Source organism: Rattus norvegicus, chromosome 14 (genome assembly GCF_036323735.1).
Source record: "Rattus norvegicus strain BN/NHsdMcwi chromosome 14, GRCr8, whole genome shotgun sequence".
Lineage (NCBI taxonomy): Eukaryota > Metazoa > Chordata > Mammalia > Rodentia > Muridae > Rattus > Rattus norvegicus.
Window position 1 is genome coordinate 78,431,812 of NC_086032.1, and position 24,003 is coordinate 78,455,814.

Here is a 24,003-nt window from a genome sequence, read left to right on the forward strand (position 1 = left end):
AGTGTCTGTATTTCTACTTTCCATGTTTGGAAGATTGCCCGTGAGGCCATCTGAACCTTGTATTTTTGTATGTGTCTTAGTTTTAAAATTATGGGGTCAACATTTTTTTTTTAGAATTTTTTTTAAAGATTTATTTATTTATTTAATGTTAGTACATTGTAGCTGTTTTCAGACACACCAGAAGGGGACATCAGATCTCATTACAGATGATTGTGAGCCACCATGTGGTTGCTGGGAATTGAACTCAGGATCTCTGGAAGAGATCTCTTAACCTCTGAGCCATCTCTCCAGCCCTGGAGTCAACATTTTTATTATCCTATACTATATAACCTCACTTCCCCACATTTTTTCTACATGTATCAAGTGACATTGCTTTCCTTGGAGTCACTACCTCCTTGTCCCAGATAAGGTCACTGGCTGTTCAACAGATGTTTCTGGTGTAGCTACAGACAGAGAATCTCTCTGAAGTGCTGAGAGAAGAACTGACAACTGCCTGTGGAAGGGCTCTTACGGGACTGACAGTTGGCATTTAAGTTGATGGCAGCCCCCGGAAGAACCAGCCTGTAGTAAGTGCTGGTGGGTTTAGAGTTTAGGTACTTGTTGAACTTGAGGTCGTTAGATCTTTTTTGTTTTTGAACCAGGGTCTCACTGGGTATCTTGGTGTAGTTCAGGATTGTCTCACACGCTTGGCCCTCCTGCCTCAGCTTCTGGAGTGTTGAGTTTATGAGTCATCACATGTAGGGTGTTGTGTTTTTTTAAGGCAGAGTCTCAGTAGCCCAGGCTGTTAGACTTATATGCTGCCAAGGAGGACCTTGAACTCCTTCACCCATGGAGGTGAGAAGATGACAGATTTCTTGAAGCCGGAGTTGAGGAACCAAAGTCAAGTCCTGTAGAAGAGCAGGAAGTGCTAAATACCACTGAGTCATTTCCAGCTTCTGTTTTGTTTTGTTTTGTTTTTGAGACAGCGTTTCTTTGTTGTAGCCTTGGCTATTCTAGAACTCACTCCAAAGACCAGGCTGACCTTAAACTCACAGAGATCCGCCTGCCTCTGCCTTTGAAATGCTGGAATTAAAGGTGTGCAGCACCGTCTTCGTGTTTTGTTTTTTAAAACAGTACCTGCGGGGGATGTTGGCCTGGAAACTGGGAAAGGAAATAACAATTGAAATATAAATAAGAAATACCCAATTTAATAAAGATGGAGAAAAAAATACCTAAACAAACAAACAAAAAACCAATACCTGCAGTTGTGAATGAGAGGGAATTTCTCCAGTGTTGGTTTTAAAAGGTGCGTTTGGACAGGACACCGGACTTGAGCCACTTGCTTACCTAACACTTACCGTCCTTCTCCGTCCAGCACAGTGTGGTCACAGGAATTGCTTGGGTGGCAGTTTGCACAGTGCTGTAGTACGTCTGAGTGTGAAGTGACAGTGAGCCTATGATCAGAAAGTTGCCTGTCCCTTCTTATTTGACTTGTGCTAGAACCGTGTCCTGGCCTGGGAACCTAAGCACTCAGGCTTTGCTGCTCTGCTTTGCCTGCCTCTCTGCTCCCACCCTTCCTGTGACATGTGAGGTGCCCCACCCCTGCCCTTCCAGCTGATCTACTCCATCCTGCAAGTCTTCACCCTTCAGAACAGGTAGAAGGAGGACATTGGTGTGGCTCTGACACTGTGTTTGCCAGGTATGAGGCCCCAGGAGATTCAGAGTGTCTGTGGCTGGTCCCTGAGAACTGTGTGGTCACAGTAGAATCATGGCTGTTTCCTCTTTGCTTCTGCTCATGGACAGGTGAGTGGCTGTTATGCCTCTCTAGCTGTGTAACTGGGGACAGCCAGGGCAGGGTCTTTCTCATTGTGGTGGAGGATTTGGTGTGAGATAACTTGATGCCCTTGATCCAGTAGGGATGTTTCCTTGGGTAGCTCTGTTTAAAATGGACATACTCACTTGTGTTTAGGGAGGATATTGGGGATATAGCTCTTTGGGGCGTGTTAGTGCAGACATGCCTAGAACTCTACTAGTGTCCTGACTTGGTTTCTGTGTAAGTGTGGGATTGCTGAGGAAAATGTGTCTGTGTAGAGCCCTGTAACTGTTGAAGTGGGCTAGCTTTGTTTCCTTGCTTTCTCAAAGCTAGACTAGAGACGACTAACTGGATGCACATACACGCCAGACTTTGAGGGTAGAAGTACACTATGATGGACTGGAGAGGATCAGCCATGTCCTTTTTCCCTAGGTTCTTCTTGGCCTCTTCATGTTTATTTGGTGGCTGAATGCTGGGAAGGGAATGTAAAATGTGTGACAAGTGCCTGGTCAGCTCCAGGCTGTCAGAGGGTGACCTGCAACAGGCAGCGGTGACTGGAAATGGGCCAGCAGCTCTCCTGGAGATGAGTGCTGCAGTTCAGCTTTGGATTCTGATGTCCTGAGCCCTAGGAGGGAAGGGATAAGGAATGATGGCGGGATCCAGTAACAAGCTGCATGCCCCTCACATGTGCAGAACCCCGAGGGTGGAGGCCTTTCCACAGCTTCACTTCCTTGACACCTCAGCAGCTTTAGAAATCCCACAGGAGTGCCTGGCTGGTTGAACCTGCTCCACCAGGCCAGGGGCTGCTATCCACCCACTCAGCCAACCTCCTCCTCCAACTGCTCCTAGTTCCATGTGGCTGGATGTCTCCTGGAGTGCTCTAGAGCCTGGTTTCCTCTATAGTAGTGTCCAGTAGCAATCCTTCTGTAACCCTTATAAAAATCCCTTGGTCAAGATTTTTACATTTTTTTGTTTTTAAGACAGTCTTATGTAGCCCAGGCTGGCTCCGAACTTATCATGTGGTCAAACATGACTTAGACTTCTGGTCCCTCCGTTTCCACCTTCTGAGTGCTGGAATTACAGGCATACTCCAGTGCCTTGGTTAATGGAGCCTGAACTGTGTGTCCTCAGTGCCTTGGAAAGTGTGTTGTAATGTACCCAGGACCTGCTTTGGGCACTAGAGATGAAGCAGTGACTGGCAGAGGCAGCCTTGGGAGCTTTACACCCTGGTGAAGTACTAGATTGACATAGTCCCTGTGTTCTCTGTGACTGCCATCTTGTTGTCAGTGAGCTTTTCATATTGCTTTTGAAGCCATCTTTTGTTTTCAGTCTATCCAAAAAGTTAATGAGGACAAGTGTAACAATCCAAGGCCAGAGGCATTTAACAACAGGGTATGGACTTTGGCTCTAAGTCCTTGCTAGAGTCTCCCCGGCTGCTGACATGCTCCAGGCTTCACAAGCCACAGGGCTGGGACTAAATGTAGGGCAATGCTAATGATTCTTAGTCTCCAGAAGCTCTCATTTATCCCTAATTTTGTGTTCATAATTAATTTTTTTCTTAGAGAATCTCCTGTCTAAGCTATCAAAGCTTAGAGAGTCCCTAAAACTCTGGGTCAGGCCCTCCCTAAAACCAGATGATGGAAATGCTGCTGTTAGCTATGTGATAAATGTGGGGGCAGGGCTGGGTGCTACAGGCCAACATATGCTTCAGGCTGCCATGGCTCTGGCTCCCTGGGCTGCCACTGTGCTCACATAGGATATTCAAGAGAAGCCAGAAACCCAGGTAGGTAGGTAGGTAGGTAGGGGTGTGTGTGTGTGTGTGTGTGTGTCTGTATCTGTGTCTGTCTGTGTCTGTGTGTATGTTTCTCTTTTTCTGTGTGTGAGAGAGATTTCTAAAACAAACAATATTCAACCAGTAATTGACATTGAAGAGCACTCTAAAAGAAAACAGAGCTTGTTCTCACTGTACCATTGTCTTGAAGTAGATAGGTGCCTGAACTGCTTGAGTTAGTGTGGCTGGGTTCTTACCGGGAAGACCATCCCTTACCCGTGTGATTCTGCAAGCAGGAGATAGAAGAATGAGGGTATCTGCATGAATGAGGTGGACAGTTGAGCAAGCTATTTATCATCCCCCTTTCCTCTGTCATAGAAGTGGAACAGAACAGGAGAATGGGTCCCTGTGCTGCAAACCACTCCTCTGATAAGAGTCAGCCATTTATCGCACGCACTGAAAGAAAACTCAGACTTGTGGGTCATGTCCAATGCTATTTATTTCCTCACTTGACTTGGGGAGGCCTGACTGCCAGGTGGGTGGTCTTAGTTTACCTAACACCGTGGAATATTACCATTAATCTTAACCAGAAGCCACAGGTGGTGTTTACTTCTGTGGGGCAGCAGGTCCATGCTAGAGGAGCACACAGAGAAGGTCAGTATCTGTCTGGACAGCTATTTCAGTCAGGAAGTGTTTAGACAGACGAAGGTGAAACTTGCATGTGACTCAGGTTTCCTTCTGATACCATGATGGGCATTTCTATCCTATTGAAGCTGTGATCCTTTTTCTTGTTCTTGTGCAAGGCTTCTGGCCCCTGTTGTCTTTGGATACTGCCTCCTTGGCCATCTTGGAGGAATCCAGGCTGCTGGTGGAGCAGCGAGTGCTTGGTGCATTCCTGGGAGAGAAGAACCTGTGGTTTAAGTCTGATCTCGGAAAGTCAAGGGGTGGAGGCTCAGAGCTAATGGGGAATCTGAACAGAGTGGGCTGGTCCTGTGGGTTTCCCATATTGTGAGGTCCCTGGGGGCAGATACTGCTTCTTATGCTCTGTCTCACCAGCAGCTGAGCATAGTGTCTGCTACACATCTGTTGAGATGTGCTGCTGTCCAGATAACTGCCATAGGTGGCCTCCACGGGGCCTGTATTTTAAGCTGGACCTGCAGGCACCCTGGTAGCTGCCTTCCCAGCACAGCATTAACTGCTTTGTATTTGTAGCTGGATCTGGATAGGTTATTATCTCTTAAACATCCTGATATTAGTGGTTCTAGGAGGTGGAAATAGAGGTTAATAGATGTGTCTTACCTACACATAAATAAAACAAAAACAAAACAACACACACACACTGGCTGGGGATGGACAGTGAGAGAAGTGAGAGAACTGATTGATAGCTTACTAGGTGTCATGACCTCTGTCTTGTCCTCCCTCTCTTCCCCTGTGTGGATGATGGAAAAGAGAAAGGTTAGAGCTAGGGTACAGGGCCTCTGGCTAACGCTCAAATGTTCTTGACTTTCTTGTATCTGCCCCACTGAATGCCTTGCCCTTGGTCCCTGCCATCCCTTTCTAGACTGTGGTATGAAGGCTGGGGCCTTCATCCTGCCACTAGTGTTTTTAGATTTGGGCAGGAGCTCAACCTCCAGGAAGTACAGCATGAAAGGCTCAGGAAAAAGTTCCTGAGGTGCTCTTCATCGAGCCTCCTCTGCAGGCTGCTCACATTGCCCATGATGCAGATGCAGGGCAAAGGATTAGCCTGAGTGAGTGATTTGAGGCAAAGCTTATAAGTCAGCAGCTGAGCAAGCTTGTTCAGTTCCTCTTTCAAAAGACTTTGGTCTGTGGTGCCAGTGGGGTGTCTCTGAGTAATTTCATTTTGCCTTTAACTTCTCCCTTGTTTAAGGCCACTTCTACAGAGCATCATGGACTCATTTATACTAACAAGGGTTTGTGGCAGGGCTGCGGAAAACTCAAATGCTTCATTGGGACTTGATTGCCTGTGAGTTAGGCAGTTTTTTTTTTTTTTTTTTTGATTCTTTTTTTTTTTTTTTTTTTTTTTTTTTTTTTTTTTGATTCTTTTTTTCGGAGCTGGGGAACGAACCCAGGGCCTTGCGCTTCCTAGGTAAGCGCTCTACCACTGAGCTAAATCCCCAGCCCCGGCAGTTTTTTAAGAGGGAGAGACATATTGAGGGAGTGATACTCTGTGTGTGTGTGTGTGTGTGTGTGTGTGTGTGTGTGTGTGTGTGTGACAGAGAGAGAGAGAGAGAGAGAGAGAGAGAGAGAGAGATGCAATGAGGGAGTGATGCTGTGTGTGTGTGTGTGTGTGTGTGTGTATAGAGATGCTGTGAGGGAATGATGCTGTGTGTGTGTGTACGTGTGTATGTATGTATATAGAGAGATGCAGTGAGGGAGTGATACTGTGTATGTATAGAGCTGCAGAGAGGCAGTGATGCAGTATGTGTGTGTGTGAGATGCAGTGAGGCAGTGATGCAGTGGGGAGAGGTGCAGTATCAGGGATGCAATATGAGAGAGGTGCAATATTAGGGAGTGATGCTGTGGGGGAGGGATGTTGGGGAGAAATGCAAGTGTTTTGTTTTCTAGTGGCTTTGTAGTGGCTTTTTCTTGTTTATACACTTTAAACAGGTGATATATTTGCATGGTTCACAATTCAAAGAGTACAGTGGAGTATTTGGTGGAAAGTTGCATGTCATACCTAGTAACTTGTTTCAGAGGAGGGGTGGTTGTTAGCAGGGAGACCACCCCCAGACAAGCAGAGGCTGGCACCCGGTCAGATGTCTTACTTAATACTGTTAAGACTCTGGCTTTTGCTGTGACAACAGATAATTCTCAGTCCCTAATAAAATATCCATTATCCTTCTTAAAGCTATATAAATATGTCTCAAACTTTTGGCTTTCACTCTTTATTTAAAAAATAACACTGTGTTTCAGTGAGCACACTTCACTGCAGTGCCTTCTGTGGTTAAGGTATTCAGCAGAAACAGTGGGTGGTGACTCCATTGTTGTACAGTGCTGCACCCAAACCCTTTGACTGGAGGTACGGAGAGTTTCTTTCTCAGATTTGGTGCTGTCCCCTCACCTGGCTCTTAGTCTCCCTTGTCTTTTTGCCGGTGTTTGTGTTATATCTACTTCCTGCTATACAGGGTACCCTAGGTGGCCTAAGAGTAAGGTGCCAGGGATTCTGGTCCTACATCTTCATGCTGGAATCCTAGTCAACCCCTGGTAAAATGTGTCAGGAACTGTCTTGTTCTCAATTCTAGTTCCCAATTCTCTGTGTGTTTCGCACATTGTACCGATGAACTTTTTCCTGGTTTCCCAGAAGCTGACACACTACTGTTCCGAACATTACTTTGTCTTGGGTGTCTGTGTCTTTTCCTGAGTCATTACTGATGCACTGAGATGAAAAGAATGACTTTCCCAGCCCCTGGATAAAACAGCTGCAGCTCAGCTTTGCCTGCCCATGGTTACTTAGCCCTCACTTCCCGCTGAATCCTACTTAGTCCCTTGTACTCGGTGTGGCTTCATCACTGGTACTTCCTCCACGCCGCCCTAGTCTTCAGTCTGAGAGGTTGAAACAGCTTCAGTGGGATTCTGCAATTACTTTGGTGCAGGCAGCTTCTGGGGCTGCTAGAGAAGCTCTGAGTACCTTCGGGAGCATCCTGTTGTCATGAGATCATTTTCTGCAGATCTGTTTTGGGAGTTTGAGTACTGATGCAGTCAGGGTGGTGGATTTGGCATGGAGTCCCTGCTGTCTGGGGCCTGCTCAGTGGAGAACCATGGAAACATGGATGGGTGGGGACAGCTCTCCTGCAGCCCAAGGATATGGCTATACTGAGCTGTGATCTCCACCTCACTTAACATTCATGCCACCTATTTGCAACACCCCCCCCCCACTAGGCATGGGGAGCAGACTGTGGAATAGGGATGGAGATGGAGCCAGGCCACATGGCCCCTAAAAGCAGGGTCAAATCACTGGTAAGATGGGAGGGCTAGTGTGAGCCATTTCTGCCTTCAGAGTGTGGTGCTTGTTAGATGTATTTGGGGCCCTGGGTCCAGGGCCTGACGGGTAGCTGAAGAAAAGGCCAGGACTTGTATGTACATAGGTAGGACAGGCCTCTTCTTGGGTCCTAGGCAAGGAGGCTACTAGAAAGAGGCCTTCCTTCACCTGGGACTTTCTATCCTTGAGTACACAGTTGAAGTCCCAGGAAATAAGGCAGGAGTGAAGCCTGAAGGCTGCTTCTTACCCAGACTGATGCCTTTAGAAAGAGGTTCTGTGCCTCCTCTGTGGAAGGGGGATTTGAGGGAGCATCTGGGAAGTGAGTAGTGAGAAACTGAGACCGGCTTACACCTGGCAGAGGAGGGCCACATTACTGTGTGTACATGAACACACAGGACTTGTGATCTGGAGTCGGAAGTGGTCAGGACGCCATTGTAGGCAGTGTGATGAGGCCTGCATGGACTGGAAGCCAGGGCCACAGGCACCGACTGCATGTTGGTAGCCCCTGAGGCTGTCTGTCCCTAATGCTTCAAGGAGAGGGTAGTTTTCCTCTTTGAGTCACAAAAATATCTTTTCACCAAGGAGCCATAATTTTCTAGGGATACAGAACAAGGAGTCCAGCAGTTATGGGAACTGTTTTCTCTCAAGTACTTCTCTGTAGTGGACACTTATCCCCTGCAAACTGTCCCCCACCTTTCTGTTCTCCCCAAGAGCCTAGTGAGTGCTCTTTCTCTCCTGGCACCTCCAGTCCTTACCTTCCACTGCCCCATCTTTTGTGTGTATATGCACATGTGCCTGTGGAGGCCACAGTCAACCTCAGGAGCTATCCACCTTGCTTCCCCAGTGCGCTTCATGCCTGGCATTTCATTTAGGTTCTAGAATCTGATTAGGGTCCTCATGCTTGGTCCTCATTACTGGCTGGTTTAATGTGTCAACTTGACACAAACTGGAGTTACCACAGAGAAAGGAGCCTCCCTTGAGGAAATGCCTCCATGAGATCTAGCTGTAAGGCATTTTCCCAATTAGTGATCAAGGGTGGGAGGGCCCATTGTGGGTGGTGCCATCCCTGGGCTGATAGTCTTGGGTTCTATAAGAGAGCAAGCTGAGCAAACCAGGGGAAGCAAGCCAGTAAGCAGCACCCTCCATGGCCTCTGCATCAGCTCCTGCTTCTGACCTGCTTGAGTTCCAGTTCTGACTTCCTTTAGTGATGAACAGCAATGTGGAAGTGTAAGCTGAATAAACCCTTTCCTTCCCAACTTGCTTCTTGGTCATGATGTTTTGTGCAGGAACAGAAATCCTGATGAAGACAAATTAGTACACACGTAGTAGGCACATGTGTCACATTCCTGTGACAACCTGGCCAAGTTTTGAGGACTGTGGAAGGACTTTGGAACTTTGGGCTAGAAGAGCCATTGGATGTTAAGAGCTCTGTGGGATGTTCTGTAGGAGCTTGGAAGACAATGTTGAGAACAGTGCAGAAGATGGAGTTTCTGGCTTGTGAAGTTTCAGAGGGAAGATTACAGATGCATATCAGGGTCATTGCTGTTTTGATTGTGAAGATTCTGTGGTTTTGGTTGAAGAATCAGCTGTGATTAACAAGATACCAGAACTACTAAAGCGAAACCTTTGCATTACTGGGACTATTGATGGTGGTCAGCTGGAGCTAAGAAATTAGTGGTGATTAAGAAGAGACTAGCATCATTGAGGTAAAATCTTCCAGGAAGTGTTTTCTGAGAGCACAAAGAAGCTGTGTTCCAGAGATAGCCAAGGTTGTACCTCAGGCTGGCTGCACTTGATAATGTCTAAGAGTCACCCAGACGGTACTGGGTCTGTAGGCATGAAGGGGTCATGAAGAGCAGCTGAGGCTGGGCACTGTAAGAGGCCAAGGAAGGCCATTGGTAAAAGTGAAGAAGCCGGTCTGGTGAGATGGCTCAGTGGTTAAGAGCACTGACTACTCTTTCAGAGGTCCTGAGTTCAAATCCCAGCAACCACATGGTGGCTCACAACCATCTGTAATGAGGTCTGATGCCCTCTTCTGGTGTGTCTGAAGACAGCTACAGTGTACTTACATATAAATAAATAAATATTTAAAAAAAGTGAAGAAGCCTCAAGTTGCAGTTGATGGCCCAGGACTAAAGGGGTCATACAAAGGAGCTGAGGCTTGGCACCATGAAGAGGGCCTGTGAGAGGCTATTGGTGAAGCCTCGTTGCAGCAGAGACTCCAGTGAGTTGGAGATGCCTGTACCATGGTTGATCACCAAGAACAGCAGCAGCAGTGGAGTAGATCAACCTGAGCTTAGAGTGCTACAGAGGGCAGAGCTGGAGAAGTGAAACTAGCCCTTGGAGGATCCCAGAAGATTGTTGAGTGGATCCCAGACATTGGACAGTTAAGAGTTTGATTTTGCTTTTGGTTGTGACTGTGCCCTGATATTTTTCCCTTTTGAAATAAGGAAGTATTTCAGTGGAGCCCACAGTTGAGAGACTTTGAATTGTAAAAGGGCTTTGAATTTCAAAAGACATTGGATATTTTAAAGGAATTGAAATTTTAATATGTAAGAATTTGTAGACTGTGGGACTTTTAAAGTTATTTAGATCTTGGGGATGAATAAGAAAGTAAGGATTGAGGCTTAATAGTGTGCGTGTCAAGTTGTTGATTGTACTGGCTGGTTTTGTACGTCAACTTGACACAAGCTGGAGTTATCACAGAGAAAGGAGCCTCCCTTGAGGAAATGCCTCCATGAGATCCAGCTGTAAGGGGTTTTCTCAATTAGTGATCAAGGGTGGGAGGACCCATTGTGGGTGGTGCCATCCCTGGGCTGGTAGTCTTCGGTTCTATAAGAAAGCAAGTTGAGCAAGCCAGGGGAAGCAATCCAGTAAGTAACATCCCTCCATGGCCTCAGCATCAGCTCCTGCTTCTTGACCTGTGTGAATTCCTGTCCTGACTTCCCTTGGTGATGAACAGCAATGTGGAAGTGTAAGCTTAATAAATACCTTTCCTCCTCGACTTGCTTCTTGGTCATGACATTTGTGCAGAATAGAAACCCTGACTAAGACATATGACAAGTACTTTACTAAGTACTCCCCTCAGCCCTGCACTGCCCCTTCTTTCCTAGGCTCTTCTGCCTCTGCCCTGAGGTCTTTGTTGATCTTGTGATATAAACAGGGTTGCTGACTTCTTTAACGTATGTGGCTGTGTGTACATGTATGTTAGTCATGCTTCAGGCTCTGTGACAAAATGCCTGAGGAAAACAGCATGGGGGAAGGATTTATTTTGCTTCAGAGTTTCAGAGGCTTTGCTTCCAAGTCCAACTGGCTCCATTGCTTCTGGGCTGTGATAAGGCAGGAAGCAGAGAGAATAGCAAGAAGGGTGGGGATTAGACACACCCTTCAGTAACACACCCCCTTGGCTGTCACTCACTGCTGTGGGCAGCCCTTGCCTCTTGTAGATCCAGCCTTAATGTCTGACATCCCAGGAAGCGCAGACCCTGCACAAAGTGGATATCAGAGTGACTACTGTGAGGAGTGATAACAAGAATAGTTTTACCAAAGAGAATGAGATACCACGTCATGTCTGCCTGTTACACTGATCTGAGTGCACCCTTAGAAAACTGAGTGTACCACAAACCCAGGACATTTTTGGAACTTGTATGCTCTCTAGCAACTTTGTGTGAATTTTTATAAAGCACTATTTTATTAATTATATAAAATATAAAAATAGAGAAAAAAAAAGAACACACCCCCTTTGACCTACTTTTAAACAGGCCCCACCTCCTAATGAATAGTCCATTCAGCTATGAATTTAACAGTGGATTAACCCGTTGATGAATTCAGTCACCTTTCAGTAATGCCACCAGCTGGAGACCAGCCTTCCACACATGAACCTTTTGGCAGACACTTAATATTAAACTCAGACAGAGTTGGTAGCCATGCCTTTTCATCCCCCTGCCCTTTCCTCCTTGCAGACACACATGTGGCCACTCTAGTTGCCAGCAAACATGCTGAGCACCTACCTTTTGCTAGAGGATTCTGGGAATATAGAGGCGACTCCCCTACCCTCCTGCTAGGGACAGAAAGCAGAGGGGGGAGGGAATTAAGCCTGTGTTGAAGACAGCAGGAAGTATTGAGTACTATGGAAACAGTTCTTGGGAGCCTTGGACAAGTGTGAGGGTCTATTGCTAGGCAGAGGCTAGCCGCCTGAAGCTTGAATAGGGCTGCTCCCAGTTCTCTGTCCCATGGGCAGTGTGGGCAGATGGTGACATAGTCTTGGAAAGGAGCTCTTGAATACTAGACAAGAATGGTACTACATGTATGGGTTCTAAACGATGTCCCGAAGGTGCTACTAGACCCCTGGAAGGAGGATTGCCCAGGTGCTACAGGGTTCTGGCTCGTGCCTGCTTGTTCCTTGTGTGCTCACAGTGCCTGGCTGGATGCTGGCATTGCCATGTGATGCACACTAGTCTGAAAAGCACTTGTGTGCTGAGAGCACTTGTGTGCAGTACCATTTTATATGTAGCATTGTGATCTAGGGTTTTCAAGGTGTTAACTAAAAAAATAATATAATCAAGATGCTTTCCATGAATCTGTCAAGTTTTGGTTTGTTTATGAGCTTAAGATCTTAGGTTGGCATCAACTAAACAGCTTTGAATCTGGATACTCTTTAGTTGTGCCTGCACTTCCATTGCACAGTCTCAGCGTGCCTAGGTTCCCATCCCTTTATACATCCCATACCTTGGTTGCTCTGAGATCTCAGAGTCTTTCCCTGAACATTCAGTACTGTCCTTGCTGCTGCCAGTGTGCAGCCTTCCCTCCCCCGTGGCTTGTTTTCACCATCTCTGCCAGCTCCTCTTCAGGCATACGTAACCCTTCCAGTAATTTGGGTTCTAGGTATCCCATGTTCTCAGTATCTGTGGGTGCCTGGGGCTCTTCTTGGTTTAAATTGCATAAATTATTCTTAGATGGTGAATGTGTTGAAACTCTAGAGTGCCCAAAGTTCATTTGTTTGTTTGCTTTAACAAATATTTTGGGCTGTAAAACAATTTCTGAAATGGATTCTATTACAGTCATGAGAGAAACATGGGAAGAAAACATGAAACCAGTTCATTCTCATAGTCTTGTCATCCCCCCTTCCCCTCTTCTCCCCTCCCTTTACCTCTTCTTTTACAGGGTCTTGCTATAATGCAGCCCAAGCTGGCCTCAGACTCATCATAAAGCCCAAGGTGGCCTTGAACTTGAATTAGAGTAGTCCTCTTGCCTCAACATCCAAAATTATAGGTGTGTGGTATGGCTGGTTATTTGATATTTTTGGAAGCTTTTGTGATTTTGTTTTGATATGTTTTTAAACCTTACTAGAATGGTACTACAGGCATGTCTTTTTTGGGGGGCACCCTGGAAGCCATTTCCATTAATGACTGTGCCAGACTGTGCCTGTACAGTAGAGCTGAGGCCCAGGTTTGTTTACACTGCCCGTTAGGAGTTGTACTTTGGGGCCTTTTGTTTACATATTGTTGGTAGAGAAGACCTCGTGACCATCTCACGAGTGATTTTCTCTGGTCCTTGGAGGCTGTATGGATCACTTTGTAGATAATTTAAGCTAGAGGGTGACTACTAAAGCAATTCTGATCTGAAAGACTGCTGACCTTGAAATGTCAGTTTATCAATGAACTTTTGGGTCACATATGGGATCTCTCACTCATAGGAAACCAAGACTCAGGCCACCCTCCTAGTCCAGACTCACAACTCGTGAATGGCAGAGCCAGGCATTCAGCTTGCTTTGGCTGACCTTTGCCGATTTACTTTATTATTGAATACATTTTAAAATTTCTAAAAAGTGGAATTGGTATACATCTAGTTGACTATAGCAATCTTGTATCTAAGATCTGTGTCTGTGTAGTTCTGTGTGTGTGCAAACCAAGTCTGAGGTGTTAATGTGTGCTCACTGCATAGAGTCCCTCTCAAACAAAACAAAGTTTGATTTGTTTGTGTTAGCCTGCCTTGGCCTTCCTAGTGTCTCTATAAACACCCAGAAATGGCCTAGCCCTTTTCTTTTCTTTCTATAGGAATTTGCTTGCTAGAAAGCAAAATGCAAGACTTGATAGACAGAGAGATTTGGGATGGAAGCTGTTTGGAAAAGTCCCACTCCGAGAGACTGCTCAGAAAGATTCAAAGAAAACACAAAAGGTAAGCCATTGATGTGGGCAGCATGTGCCCATTAACCACACAGGTAGTCCTCACTGAGGCTTGAAGTTGGAAAGCTCTCTGTGTTCATTGGGTGCCTGGGATCTTAAACGCAAATCTGAATACAGCATGTGCTGGGATCTAACTCTCTTCACCTCTGGACAGATTGTATCATGCATACAGGGAAGTTCAGCTGGGCTTTAGATGCTTAAACTTGATAAATTTTAGTCAGTCTTTCCAGTAACAGTTACAGATGTCTTTATAATCAAGTTTATTGTTTTTGATACTAAAGCAGTCTCCACTATCTTGGAGCTTTAATCCTTCATTTTGCTCTGGAACATGCAGGCTAGGCTACCATGCTCCCAGGCTCTGGGAGGATCTTACTCCTTGGTTTCTTAGATGTCTGCTTAGATTCAAGCCTAGGCTAGGTCAGGCCTGTACGAAAATCCCACTGACTTCCTTGCTCCTTGTCTGTAGCAGGAGCACCTGCTTATCATCTCAGGGAGGAGCCCAGGCCACATGGTGACAGCTCTTAGGCAGCCCTGGCTTTTAGCACCAGCAACTTCTCTGAGTTTCTGAATCTGCTTACTTTGAAGGTCCACTGTTGGCCAAGTAGCTGTCCTCAGCAGCTTTCTTCCCACCTTAGCTCTGTTCACTGGCAGTTAGCTGAGTCTCTGAGTCATCTTGGGAACCAACTAAGTGCTAGTCCTCATGACTGACATTGGGTTTGAGAAAAGACATGGCCCACCTAAGGCAGAGCATGGAAAGTAGACAGGTCTTTCTCCTTAAGATGGCATGTTGATGTGGGGATTGTGTGCTGAGGGCTTACTGTGTGCTAGTTTTAACCTGTAGCATTGTGCTTCTAGTTTATCTTAAATAATGAGCCATGATGTTTCCCAAGCCTTAGGTGTGGGTTGCGTTATAGATGTTCCCTACCATCAGCTGTTCTCTGCATTTTGATTAAGTGTTGGTTTTTGCAATGGTGTCACCTGCTGTAAAAAAGATTCTTTGTGAGTAAGGTCTACACTTACCCGTGGGTGTAAAGATGGGTATTTAGAATTCAACTGGGAGCTATGCTGGTTTAGAAGATGACAGTAGTATTTGACCTGTAGGGTCCGTGACCTTACCAGACATGGATAGTTGCCCAGGTGTACAAGGCTGTCAGAAATTCCCTCCTATGAAGTGGGCCTTAAGTCCAGTGGGGTGGCTGTTGATTACTTCTAAGATATAAGTGCCACCATCCGACCTTGGGTGTATCTTGCCATGTGGTCATTGTTGTCATTTGTAGGCTTTGCAGCTGAGTAGGACTTTTGTTTTTCTCCCTTGGCAGCTTACATAGCATTTTGAAATACCATGAGTGCTGGTCCTCAGGCTTACAGCTCAGTTCCAGTTAGAGTCCTCCGACTGTTCTTTGTCTGAGTATGTGGTGCCTTTAGTAATGTCTTATCTCCAAGTTTTGGGAGACAACCAAAGGCATTGGGAACAGCTTTTATTCTTTGGGAAGTCTCATGGACTCCCCTGACTCAAAATTTGAAGGAAGGGTTCTCCTATCTGGCACTGGGGTCTTTGTTAGTCTATGGTTGTCAGGGAGAGCACTATCACCTCAAATGAACTTCATTTAAATTATTTATATATGTATATACATACACACATATTTTTAAGTAAACATAACATGTTCCCCTATTGCTTTTTCTATTATTCTTAGTACTGTAGCTCTCCCTTCTCCCACAGCATTTCCTTCTCCTGCCCGTATAACCACCCACCTTATAAGGAAGACATGGTGATTGTCTTCAGCTGACTGGGGAAGCATGGAGGTGCCAAGGTTCAGTGACTTGTGCAGAGTCACAACGTTAGAGTGGCAGGGCCAGAATACTGTTCCAGGTAGTCAGGAGCCAGGCTGGACAGGTGGTGCCTGATGTGAGCCCTGAGAGCTGAGCCTGGGGATCCAGGCTGTGACCTGAGAGGTCTGCTGGTGCCTCTCTGGCTGACCCCTTCTTAGCTGAGTGTGCTGAGCTCACTTGCAAGTCCGCATTGGAGAAGAGGCACCTGTTCTGGCTCAGGTCGTGAGTGCAAAGGACAGGACGGATGACTGGTAGGTAGATGTAGGGTATGCAAGAATAAGATGGGTTTCCACACAGTGCATTTTAAGGTCTTTGCAAATTGAATTTGTTAGAATATTGCTTACCATTTCCCTGGGAAACTCACTAAGGTTATTGGTGTTGGAAACACATTTTTTTCAAGACAGGGTTTCTCTGTGTATCCTGGCTGGTCTGGAATTTCACTCTAGACTCTCCTGACTTGCCTCTCAAGTGCTGGGATTAAAGGTGTGCACCACCTCACTTAGAAATTACATTTTGATTTTTTTTTAGTCATTATGGAGACTTATTAAGAGAGCATACGATTAAATACGCGTATGTATGCAGAACTCAGTTGTAACTTTCCTAGGAGATAGGGTAAGGTTATTTCATCGCACCTAGGAGTGACAGTTAATAGGCATCCATGTGGCTCTTGAGATCACTTGCTTCCTGTATTGTCTGCTCTGGAGTCTTATGGTGAACGGACTGTGGAGGCCAGCTGGCTGTTCAGGAACCGGTTCTGCTGAGAGACCTTTGGCTTTACCCATCACTAATGAAGGAGAGTAACTGTACCCCATGCATGAGTCACACAGTCCTGCCTGGGACCTGTTTGTATATGTTGTATGTCTCTGGCCCTCTCATATCTTACGTCTGACCCCAACCTAGCAAAGCCAGAGAGGAAGAGTCGGGGTGAATACGTTGGGCACCACTGGCTTGAGATGGCTTCTGTCACTCTTGGTAGCTCTGACTTTACAGAAGCCTTAGTTGGGTCTTTGATTGTCCACACGTGTGATCTGAGACAGGGACAGTAACTCTGTTTAGCGCTAAAACATAATCAGGGATTCTCAAAATGCCCCATTCTTTCTAGAATTATTTTCTGTGGAGAAGCATCATCAAATCGTGCTTTAAGAACATAACTTGGGGGGTTGGGGATTTAGCTCAGCGGTAGAGCACTTGCCTAGCAAGCACAAGGCCCTGGGTTCGGTCCCCAGTTCTGAAAAAAAAAAAAAAGGATTGCAAGAACATAACTTGGGGGGAGGACTGCAGAGATGGCTTATCGGTTAAGAGCACATCTGCTCTTCCAAAGGACCTGAGTTCAATTCCCAGCAACCACATGTTGGCTCACAACCATCTGTAAAAGGATCCGAGGCCTTCTTCTTGTGTGTCTGAAGACAGCAACAATGTACTCACATACATAAAATAAATAAATCTTAAAAAAATAACTTGGGCCAGGTGATGGTGAAGTATGCCTTTAATTCCAGCACTTGAGAGACTGAAGCAGGCGGATCTCTGAGCTCGAGGCCAGCCTGGTTTATAGAGCAAATTCCAGGACAGCCAGGCCTACACAAAGAAACTCTGTCTTGATGGGGGGGGGGTGAGGTGAAGGAACTATGTGGGGGGGGGGGAGAGAGAACATTTGCTGCCAAGTCTAATTCCCCGCGTGCAGTCTATGAGACTCACACAGTGGAGGAGAGAACTGACTCCTGTGAGTTGTGTTTTGACCTTCGCACATAGGCATTGTTGGTACATGCTGTGCACCAGCACACAGTGCGCACTGTGCTGCATTAGGTGGTGTCCCAGGCACCAGGTGCGTGAGAGCGTGTGTGCTGATGCGGCTGCCGACTTTGTGGTAGAGCAGAGGGAAGGCGTGCACACCAGTCATGAGCTGGATTCCTTGCGCTTGTGTGGCCTTGGAGCAGTTGTCTTTTTTGGGTCTCCTCAGGTGTGGACTGGGCGTTAGAATACAGTATTGCTCTAACATAAGACATAGTTAGTGTATGTGGTATATTTTGCCCAGAGTTGGTCAAGGGATGCTGTTGTGATTTCCAGCTAATAAATAGGCTACGTTGTCATGAAAGTAACTCTCTGTGCTTTGCCCAGGTCACCTGACCTCATTCAATCTGAGTCACATTTCTTGGCTTTGCCTTAGAGACTTCAGTTTCTTTGGACGCATGTGGGGGTTTGGGGGGAAGAGAAGAGGGATGTTAAAATGTTACTCTTTTTTTTTCTCAAATTTCATAAAAACCTTGAAAATTGTCTTGCTTTTTCATCAGCTTACATGATGACTTTAGAGACACTTGTTTATGGGAATGAAAAATGACCCAGGATAGAGAATAAAACTAAAGCCGTGATTCTTGAAGTGAGATGAGGTATGTCTTTGTTACCTGTATGTAAGAAGCGCAAGTCTGCAGGCTTCGTTATCTCCAGCTCACTGAAGAATAAAACTAAAGCCGTGATTCTTGAAGTGAGATGAGGTATGTCTTTGTTACCTGTATGTAAGAAGCGCAAGTCTGCAGGCTTCGTTATCTCCAGCTCACTGAAGTAAACCTGGGTTTGGGGGACCCAGAGCCATGTTCTAGTAACTGGAGATAATACTAAGGATGATGGCTGTGCAGTGAGATCGTTGGCTGCTGGGAGGAAGGTGGTCATCCCTGTGGCCGGCTCCACGCAGGGCCAGGAGTTCACTCAGCAGCATGCGCTCTGTAGCTGGAGAGTGAAGTGCTGCCCTCAGCTCTCCGCCCACTGGGCCTGAGTGACAGGGCTGTGGCCACTCAGCAGGGGCGGTGATAGCACTTCAGAAGGACGGTCCTGTCCCTTGTCAATAGTGAATAAGCTGGGGTGTCTTGTTCTGTGCACCCTACTGCTGTCTGTTAAGGAATCAGCACGGTTCTCTGGGAGTGAGGCAGAGCAGAAAGCGGAAGCGCTCGCTGCTGGTTCTCGGTGAGGCAGCTGCTGGTTCCGGCAACCATAGGCTTCCAGGTCTGTTGTTAGCTTTGTTTTCCCAGGAACATCTCGGATGGTTTCACAGAATCAAGTCAGTTTTTAGATGTTAGAAAACCCCAGAAAGTGGTAAATCCAGGGCAGCTTAGAATGACATTCATTCTCCTGAACTCTGGTTTCTGAGAGGTCTGGGATACAAAAGATCACACATTACAGGAAGGATATGTTTGGTCAACAGAGGTAGCTGAAAATCTACAAAGTTTAAAACACTAAGAAATGAATGCAGCCTTCATTTCATCAACTCTACTTACTAAGTCTGAATTCTAACCCCTGGACATACATGTTGGAAGGAGAGAAGCAACTCCTACAAGTTGGCCTCTGACGTCTACTTGGGAGCTATGGTACGTGCCTGCACATGTGCACAGGCACGCGTGCACACACACACACACACACACACACACACACACACACACACACACACAATGTAAAGATTTTAGAAGAGAAGTATTTGGAACAGGCCCAGTTCTAGGTAAGCAGAGTGAGCATATGGCACCTCGTCGTGCCCAGGAAGAGTGTCTGTGGACCGAGTGCGCAGAGCGTCCGCTGGCTGGTGCGGGAGGGCATGTGGTAGTGGGGCTGCACAAGAAGACTGATTCACAGTGCTGCTGGACTGAAACTGAATTCATGGATTTTCCCCTTCTGACATTTTTAGCCTGAACAGAGGCAGACCAAACCCAAAGAGAGCAGCAATAGGGGGTTTGTGGGGAAAGAGTGGGTCCAATACTTAAGAGATAGGCAGGGGTTGGGGATTTAGCTCAGTGTAGAGCGCTTGCCTAGCAAGCACAAGGCCCTGGGTTCGGTCCCCAGCTCCGAAAAAAAAAAAAAAGAAAGAAAAAAAAAGAAAAAAAAAAAAAGAAAAAAAAGAAAAGAAAAAAAAAAAGAGATAGGCAGAAACTCTCCTTTGTGTTGTTTTCCCTCTGTTCTTAAAAAAATTGTTGTTATTTTCTGTGTATTTGTATGCATTTTATATGTATTTTGCCTGTCTGTATGTATGTGTATCACATCTGTGCCTGGTGCCCAAGGAGGTGTCCAAGATGTAATAGAACCTCTGAGGCTGGGGTTACAGACAGTATTGAGCAGCCATGTCTATGGGTGTTGGGGGCTGGACTTGGTTTAGCTGAGCCAAATCTCCAGCCCTCATAAGTCTCATGGTGGCTCTTACGGTATCTGAGAGGACCTAACACTCTTGGGAGGGGAAGCTGATGAGAAAAGGAGATTGCACCTCTCTCAACACAGTTTCGGGAAGTGCGTGGCTGTTTAACCACAACAGGGAGACTCAGGGAACTAGGAGGCACTTGGTGGTTGCAAAGAGACATGCCGGAAAGTGATTTCTTTAAGGTTGTTATGACTCCTGAATTTCCTGCCACTGTCTGTCTGGGTACATGTAACTTAAGGAACTGGATAGATAGAGCACATGCAAATCTCTGACTGGCCACTGGGTGGTGCACATGCAAGACAGAATCCAAAGTGCTGAACATCAATTTGATTTAAAAAAAAAAAAAAAAAAAAAAAAAGCCGGCTGGCACTTGGAGGTCTTTATGTCTGGAATCCGAATAGATTATAACATTGTCAGCATTTACACAAGGCCATGTCTTGGAACATAATGTTTGAAAAGTCTGTGGGCTGGAGAATTGGCTCAGTGGTTAAGAATACTCGTTCTTACAAAGGACTTGGATTTGATACCCAGCATCCACATGGAGGTTCACCTGACATACATGTGGTGCACAGACATACATGCAAATAAACTACACATACACACGGTGCACAGACATACATGCAAATAAACTACACATACATACAAAATAAAATAATATTTAAAATTTTTAAAAAGAGGGGCTGGAGAGATGGCTCAGTGGTTAAGAGCACTGACTGCTCTTCCAGAGGTCCTGAGTTCCAATTCCCAGCAACCACATGGTGGCTCACAACTATCTGTAATGAGATCTGATGCCCTCTTCTGGTGTGAAAACATCAATGGTATATATGTATATATATATATGTATATATATATATATGTATATGTGTATATATATAATAAATCTTTAAAAAATATTAAAAAGAAAGGTCTAGAATACCATTCAGAATTATTGGATTTCAGAACTAGACTGTCTTTTGATGATCAGTAGACACTGATCCTAAAATCAACACATGTTGGATTGGGTAAGACCTTAAAGAAGCAATTAGAAGAATGTTACAGCAAATAGGGTAGATACTCTTAAGAGTGAAAGACAAAAAAAAATTAGTTGAGAAATAGAAAATATAAGAAAGAAATGGACATTTATAACAGAAAAGCACAACTGAATGCAATCAGTTTACCAGTACAGATCGAAGTAAAGTCCATAAAATAATATAATCTTGAACATAGGAGACACTACTAAAATGTTTTAAAATCCAACAAGATGGAGACAGTTTTAGCAGGGCCAGGTGCTTGTATGTGGTCTTAACAACCTGAGAGGAATTCCCAGATTCTGTATGAGTGTGCCTGTACTCACCCACAGTCACATACCCAATAAATAAAACAAAAATTAAAAAAAAGAAGCCAGAATCACTGACGTTTGAATTTGTGTCACTGAAATCCCAGGAGGAAGAATTCATTAACAAAAAAATTGTTAGAATAAGTAAAGGAATATGTCCCAAGTTTGGCAAAAGACATAAACCCACAGATTCAAGCCAAGTTAGTGGCTCTATAACAGGATGAATCCTAAGAAGTTCATGGCCTGACGAGTTATAACCCAGCTGCTGAGAGTAAAGGCAAAGAAGTCTACTGTCATCAAGAGAAAGACAGTGCATTGCTTACTGGGAATAATAATTTGAATGTCTGTGAATTTCTCATCAGAAACCCCAGAGGGGCTGGAGAGGCGATAGCCCAACAATCAGCAGCTACAGTGCTAACAAAGAACCAGACTTGAGTTCCCAGCATCCACGTTGGGAGACTCAGCCGCCTGCAACTCAGGCTCCAAGGACCCAGTGCCCCCTGTGAGCTTCTGCTGGTGCCCACAGACACCTGCTCATAGCCCCACATACACACAGTTCAGAATACAACAAAAACCTTTTTAAAAACTCACCAAGGGAATCCATAGTTTTAGACTGTTAACAGAAGAGGACTGTCAACCCAGCATCTTATATCAAGAACAAAGGGGAAGGAAAGTGCTCCCAGGTGGAGACTGAAGTGTTTGCTGCCAGGAGCCTTGTTGTAAGAGAGTTGGCCGAAGACTATGCTTTCAGAGATCATTTCTGTATAGGTCATGAGAGTTGGCCACGGCAGGGTCATTAGCAAAAACCTTGGAACACAGGAAGAAAGAGGAATAGAAATGGTAGACGTAGGGCAGAAGATATAATTGCAGATAGGTAATTAATTCTCAGTGGGTTCTTTAAAAAATAGGTTAATGGCAAAAGTTAGTATTGTGTGGGTCTTTAACTGTTTGTAGAAATAACATATAAGACAATCATGTACCAAGGCAAGGGCGACCAATGGGTTTTCACTTGAATCGATAAAATACTGATTCAATTAGGTCATGGAAAATTAAATATATAATTCAGTTCCTAGGCCAATCAGTGAACTCTGCAGAAATGTGACATGACAGATGAATTAAAATGGAATTAAAAAGTCAGTAATCTCAAAATGAAGGCGGAAAAGAAGAAACAGGGAAGAAAAAGGCAAGTAAGATGGCCCTTAAACTCAGACCAAACTATAAATTATGTGAGCTATAGATGCTCCCCACACTCCCCCACAAGTGCTAAGGAGGCTTGAAAAAAAATGGCCCAGTTCTGTTACTGCCAAGGAATTCTTCAAATACAAAACATGTCAGATAACACTTAAGAGGTAGGAAAAGATAGGGCTGAGGGTGTAGTTTAGTGGTAGAGTTTGTTCTTGATGAGCCCTGGATCCATTCTTCAGCACCTTCCTTAGGGTAGATATTAATGCCATAAAAAGTAAGAACTGGGTTTCAAAGGCAGTTCCCAGGAATAAAAAGGGTTATTGCCTAATGAAGACCAGATAGCTTGGAGGGTTTTTTTCTACACTAGCGACTGCAGCAAATCCAAGCAGAGATGCGCAAAACTAGACCTGTCTACTTCACAAATGGAGGAGACACGTGAGAAGAACCAGCTGCAGACAGAGCAAACCTGGAGAAGCTGAATGACCTGGCCAAACATTCCACCCCTCAATAGTGGCCATCCCAAGTGTGTGTGGAACACTCACCAGGCAGCTCATGTGTGGGTCATAAAAGAAACTTTAAATATTCAAAAGGACTAAAGTAAAATATGTTACTCATCATAGTGAAACAAAGCAGTAACAAATATTAAGAGCTTCTCCTTAAATGTGGATAAGTAGTAGCAAACTTCTGAGGAAGCCATAAGGAAAACTAGAAAATATTTTGACATAATAAAAATACAACATACCAAAGCTTGGAAGATACAGTTTGGATAGGAAATATATAACATTCAAATGAGAGAAGGAAGGTCTCACATCAGTAAGCCAGGTTTCTATCTTAAGACTCTAAAAAGCAGAAGGAAACGAATGATACAGAAGCATAGAAGTGAAATTAGAACGGTAGAGGGTGTGGGTGGGAGCAGGGTGGGCTCTTTGAATGATCTGAGTCCTGATGCACCTTAGCTGAACTGCCAAGAAAGGAGAGGCACATTTTCAATAAAAGGGATGAGCAAAGGGGGTAGAACTGAGATTCCTCCTACAGTTTTACTCTTTTGTTTTAGGACAGGAAATCACAGCTAAATACTGTGCTGGTTGAATGTGCAGTGTTCCCCACAGGCTCAAGTGTTTGAAGACTTGGGCACAGCTGCTGGAGAGCTGTTTGGGAAAGGTGTGGAACCTTCCAGAGGTGGAGCCTCAGTAAAGGAAGTGGATCCCTGGGTGGGCCTTAAGGTGCTGGGGTTCCATTTCGTATTAGCTTTGTGCTTCCTGTGTGTCGATGAGTGTCATTAGCTGGTCTTCTGCTCTTGTTCGTGCTTTCCCCACCATGGTGGACTCCATCCCTCTGCAACTGTGAGTCACAACAAACCCTTTTTCCTTAAGTTGCTTTTGTCAGGGAATTTGAGCACAGCAAGGAGAATGGTAAGACATAACTTTCCAGAAAAGTTAACTCCAGGCCCACATGGTTTCACTGATGAAATTTTTTTTTAAGATTTATTTATTCATTTATTATATATGAGTACACTGTAGATGTCTTCAGACACACCAGAAGAGAGCATCGGATCTCCTTACAGATGGTTGTGAGCCACCATGTGGTTGCTGGGAATTGAACTCAGGACCTCTGGAAGAGCAGTCGGGTGCTCTTAACCGCTGAGCCATCTCTCCAGCCCTTCACTGATGAAATTTAAAGATTATCTTAAAATGCTGCCAAGTTTAGAAGGAAGAAGACATTTCCCAATTCATCCTTGATGCTGCTGACACTGA

At 45.2% G+C, this 24,003-nt stretch overlaps 1 protein-coding gene across 8 annotated transcripts in view; it reads left to right on the forward strand.

Moving 5' to 3' along the window:
• The window catches only part of Tbc1d14 (TBC1 domain family, member 14), a 99,519-nt gene that overhangs the window by 34,467 nt on the left and 41,049 nt on the right, over positions 1-24,003 (forward strand). For 7 of the 8 annotated variants that reach the window (XM_063273358.1, XM_039092194.2, XM_006251133.5 and 4 more), the window contains one exon: positions 13,620-13,740. The exons of the other annotated variant lie outside the window; for it this stretch is intronic. In XM_063273358.1, the coding sequence (XP_063129428.1) occupies positions 13,620-13,740 (121 nt within the window). The remainder of the gene's footprint in view (positions 1-13,619; positions 13,741-24,003) is intronic. 8 annotated transcript variants of the gene reach the window in all.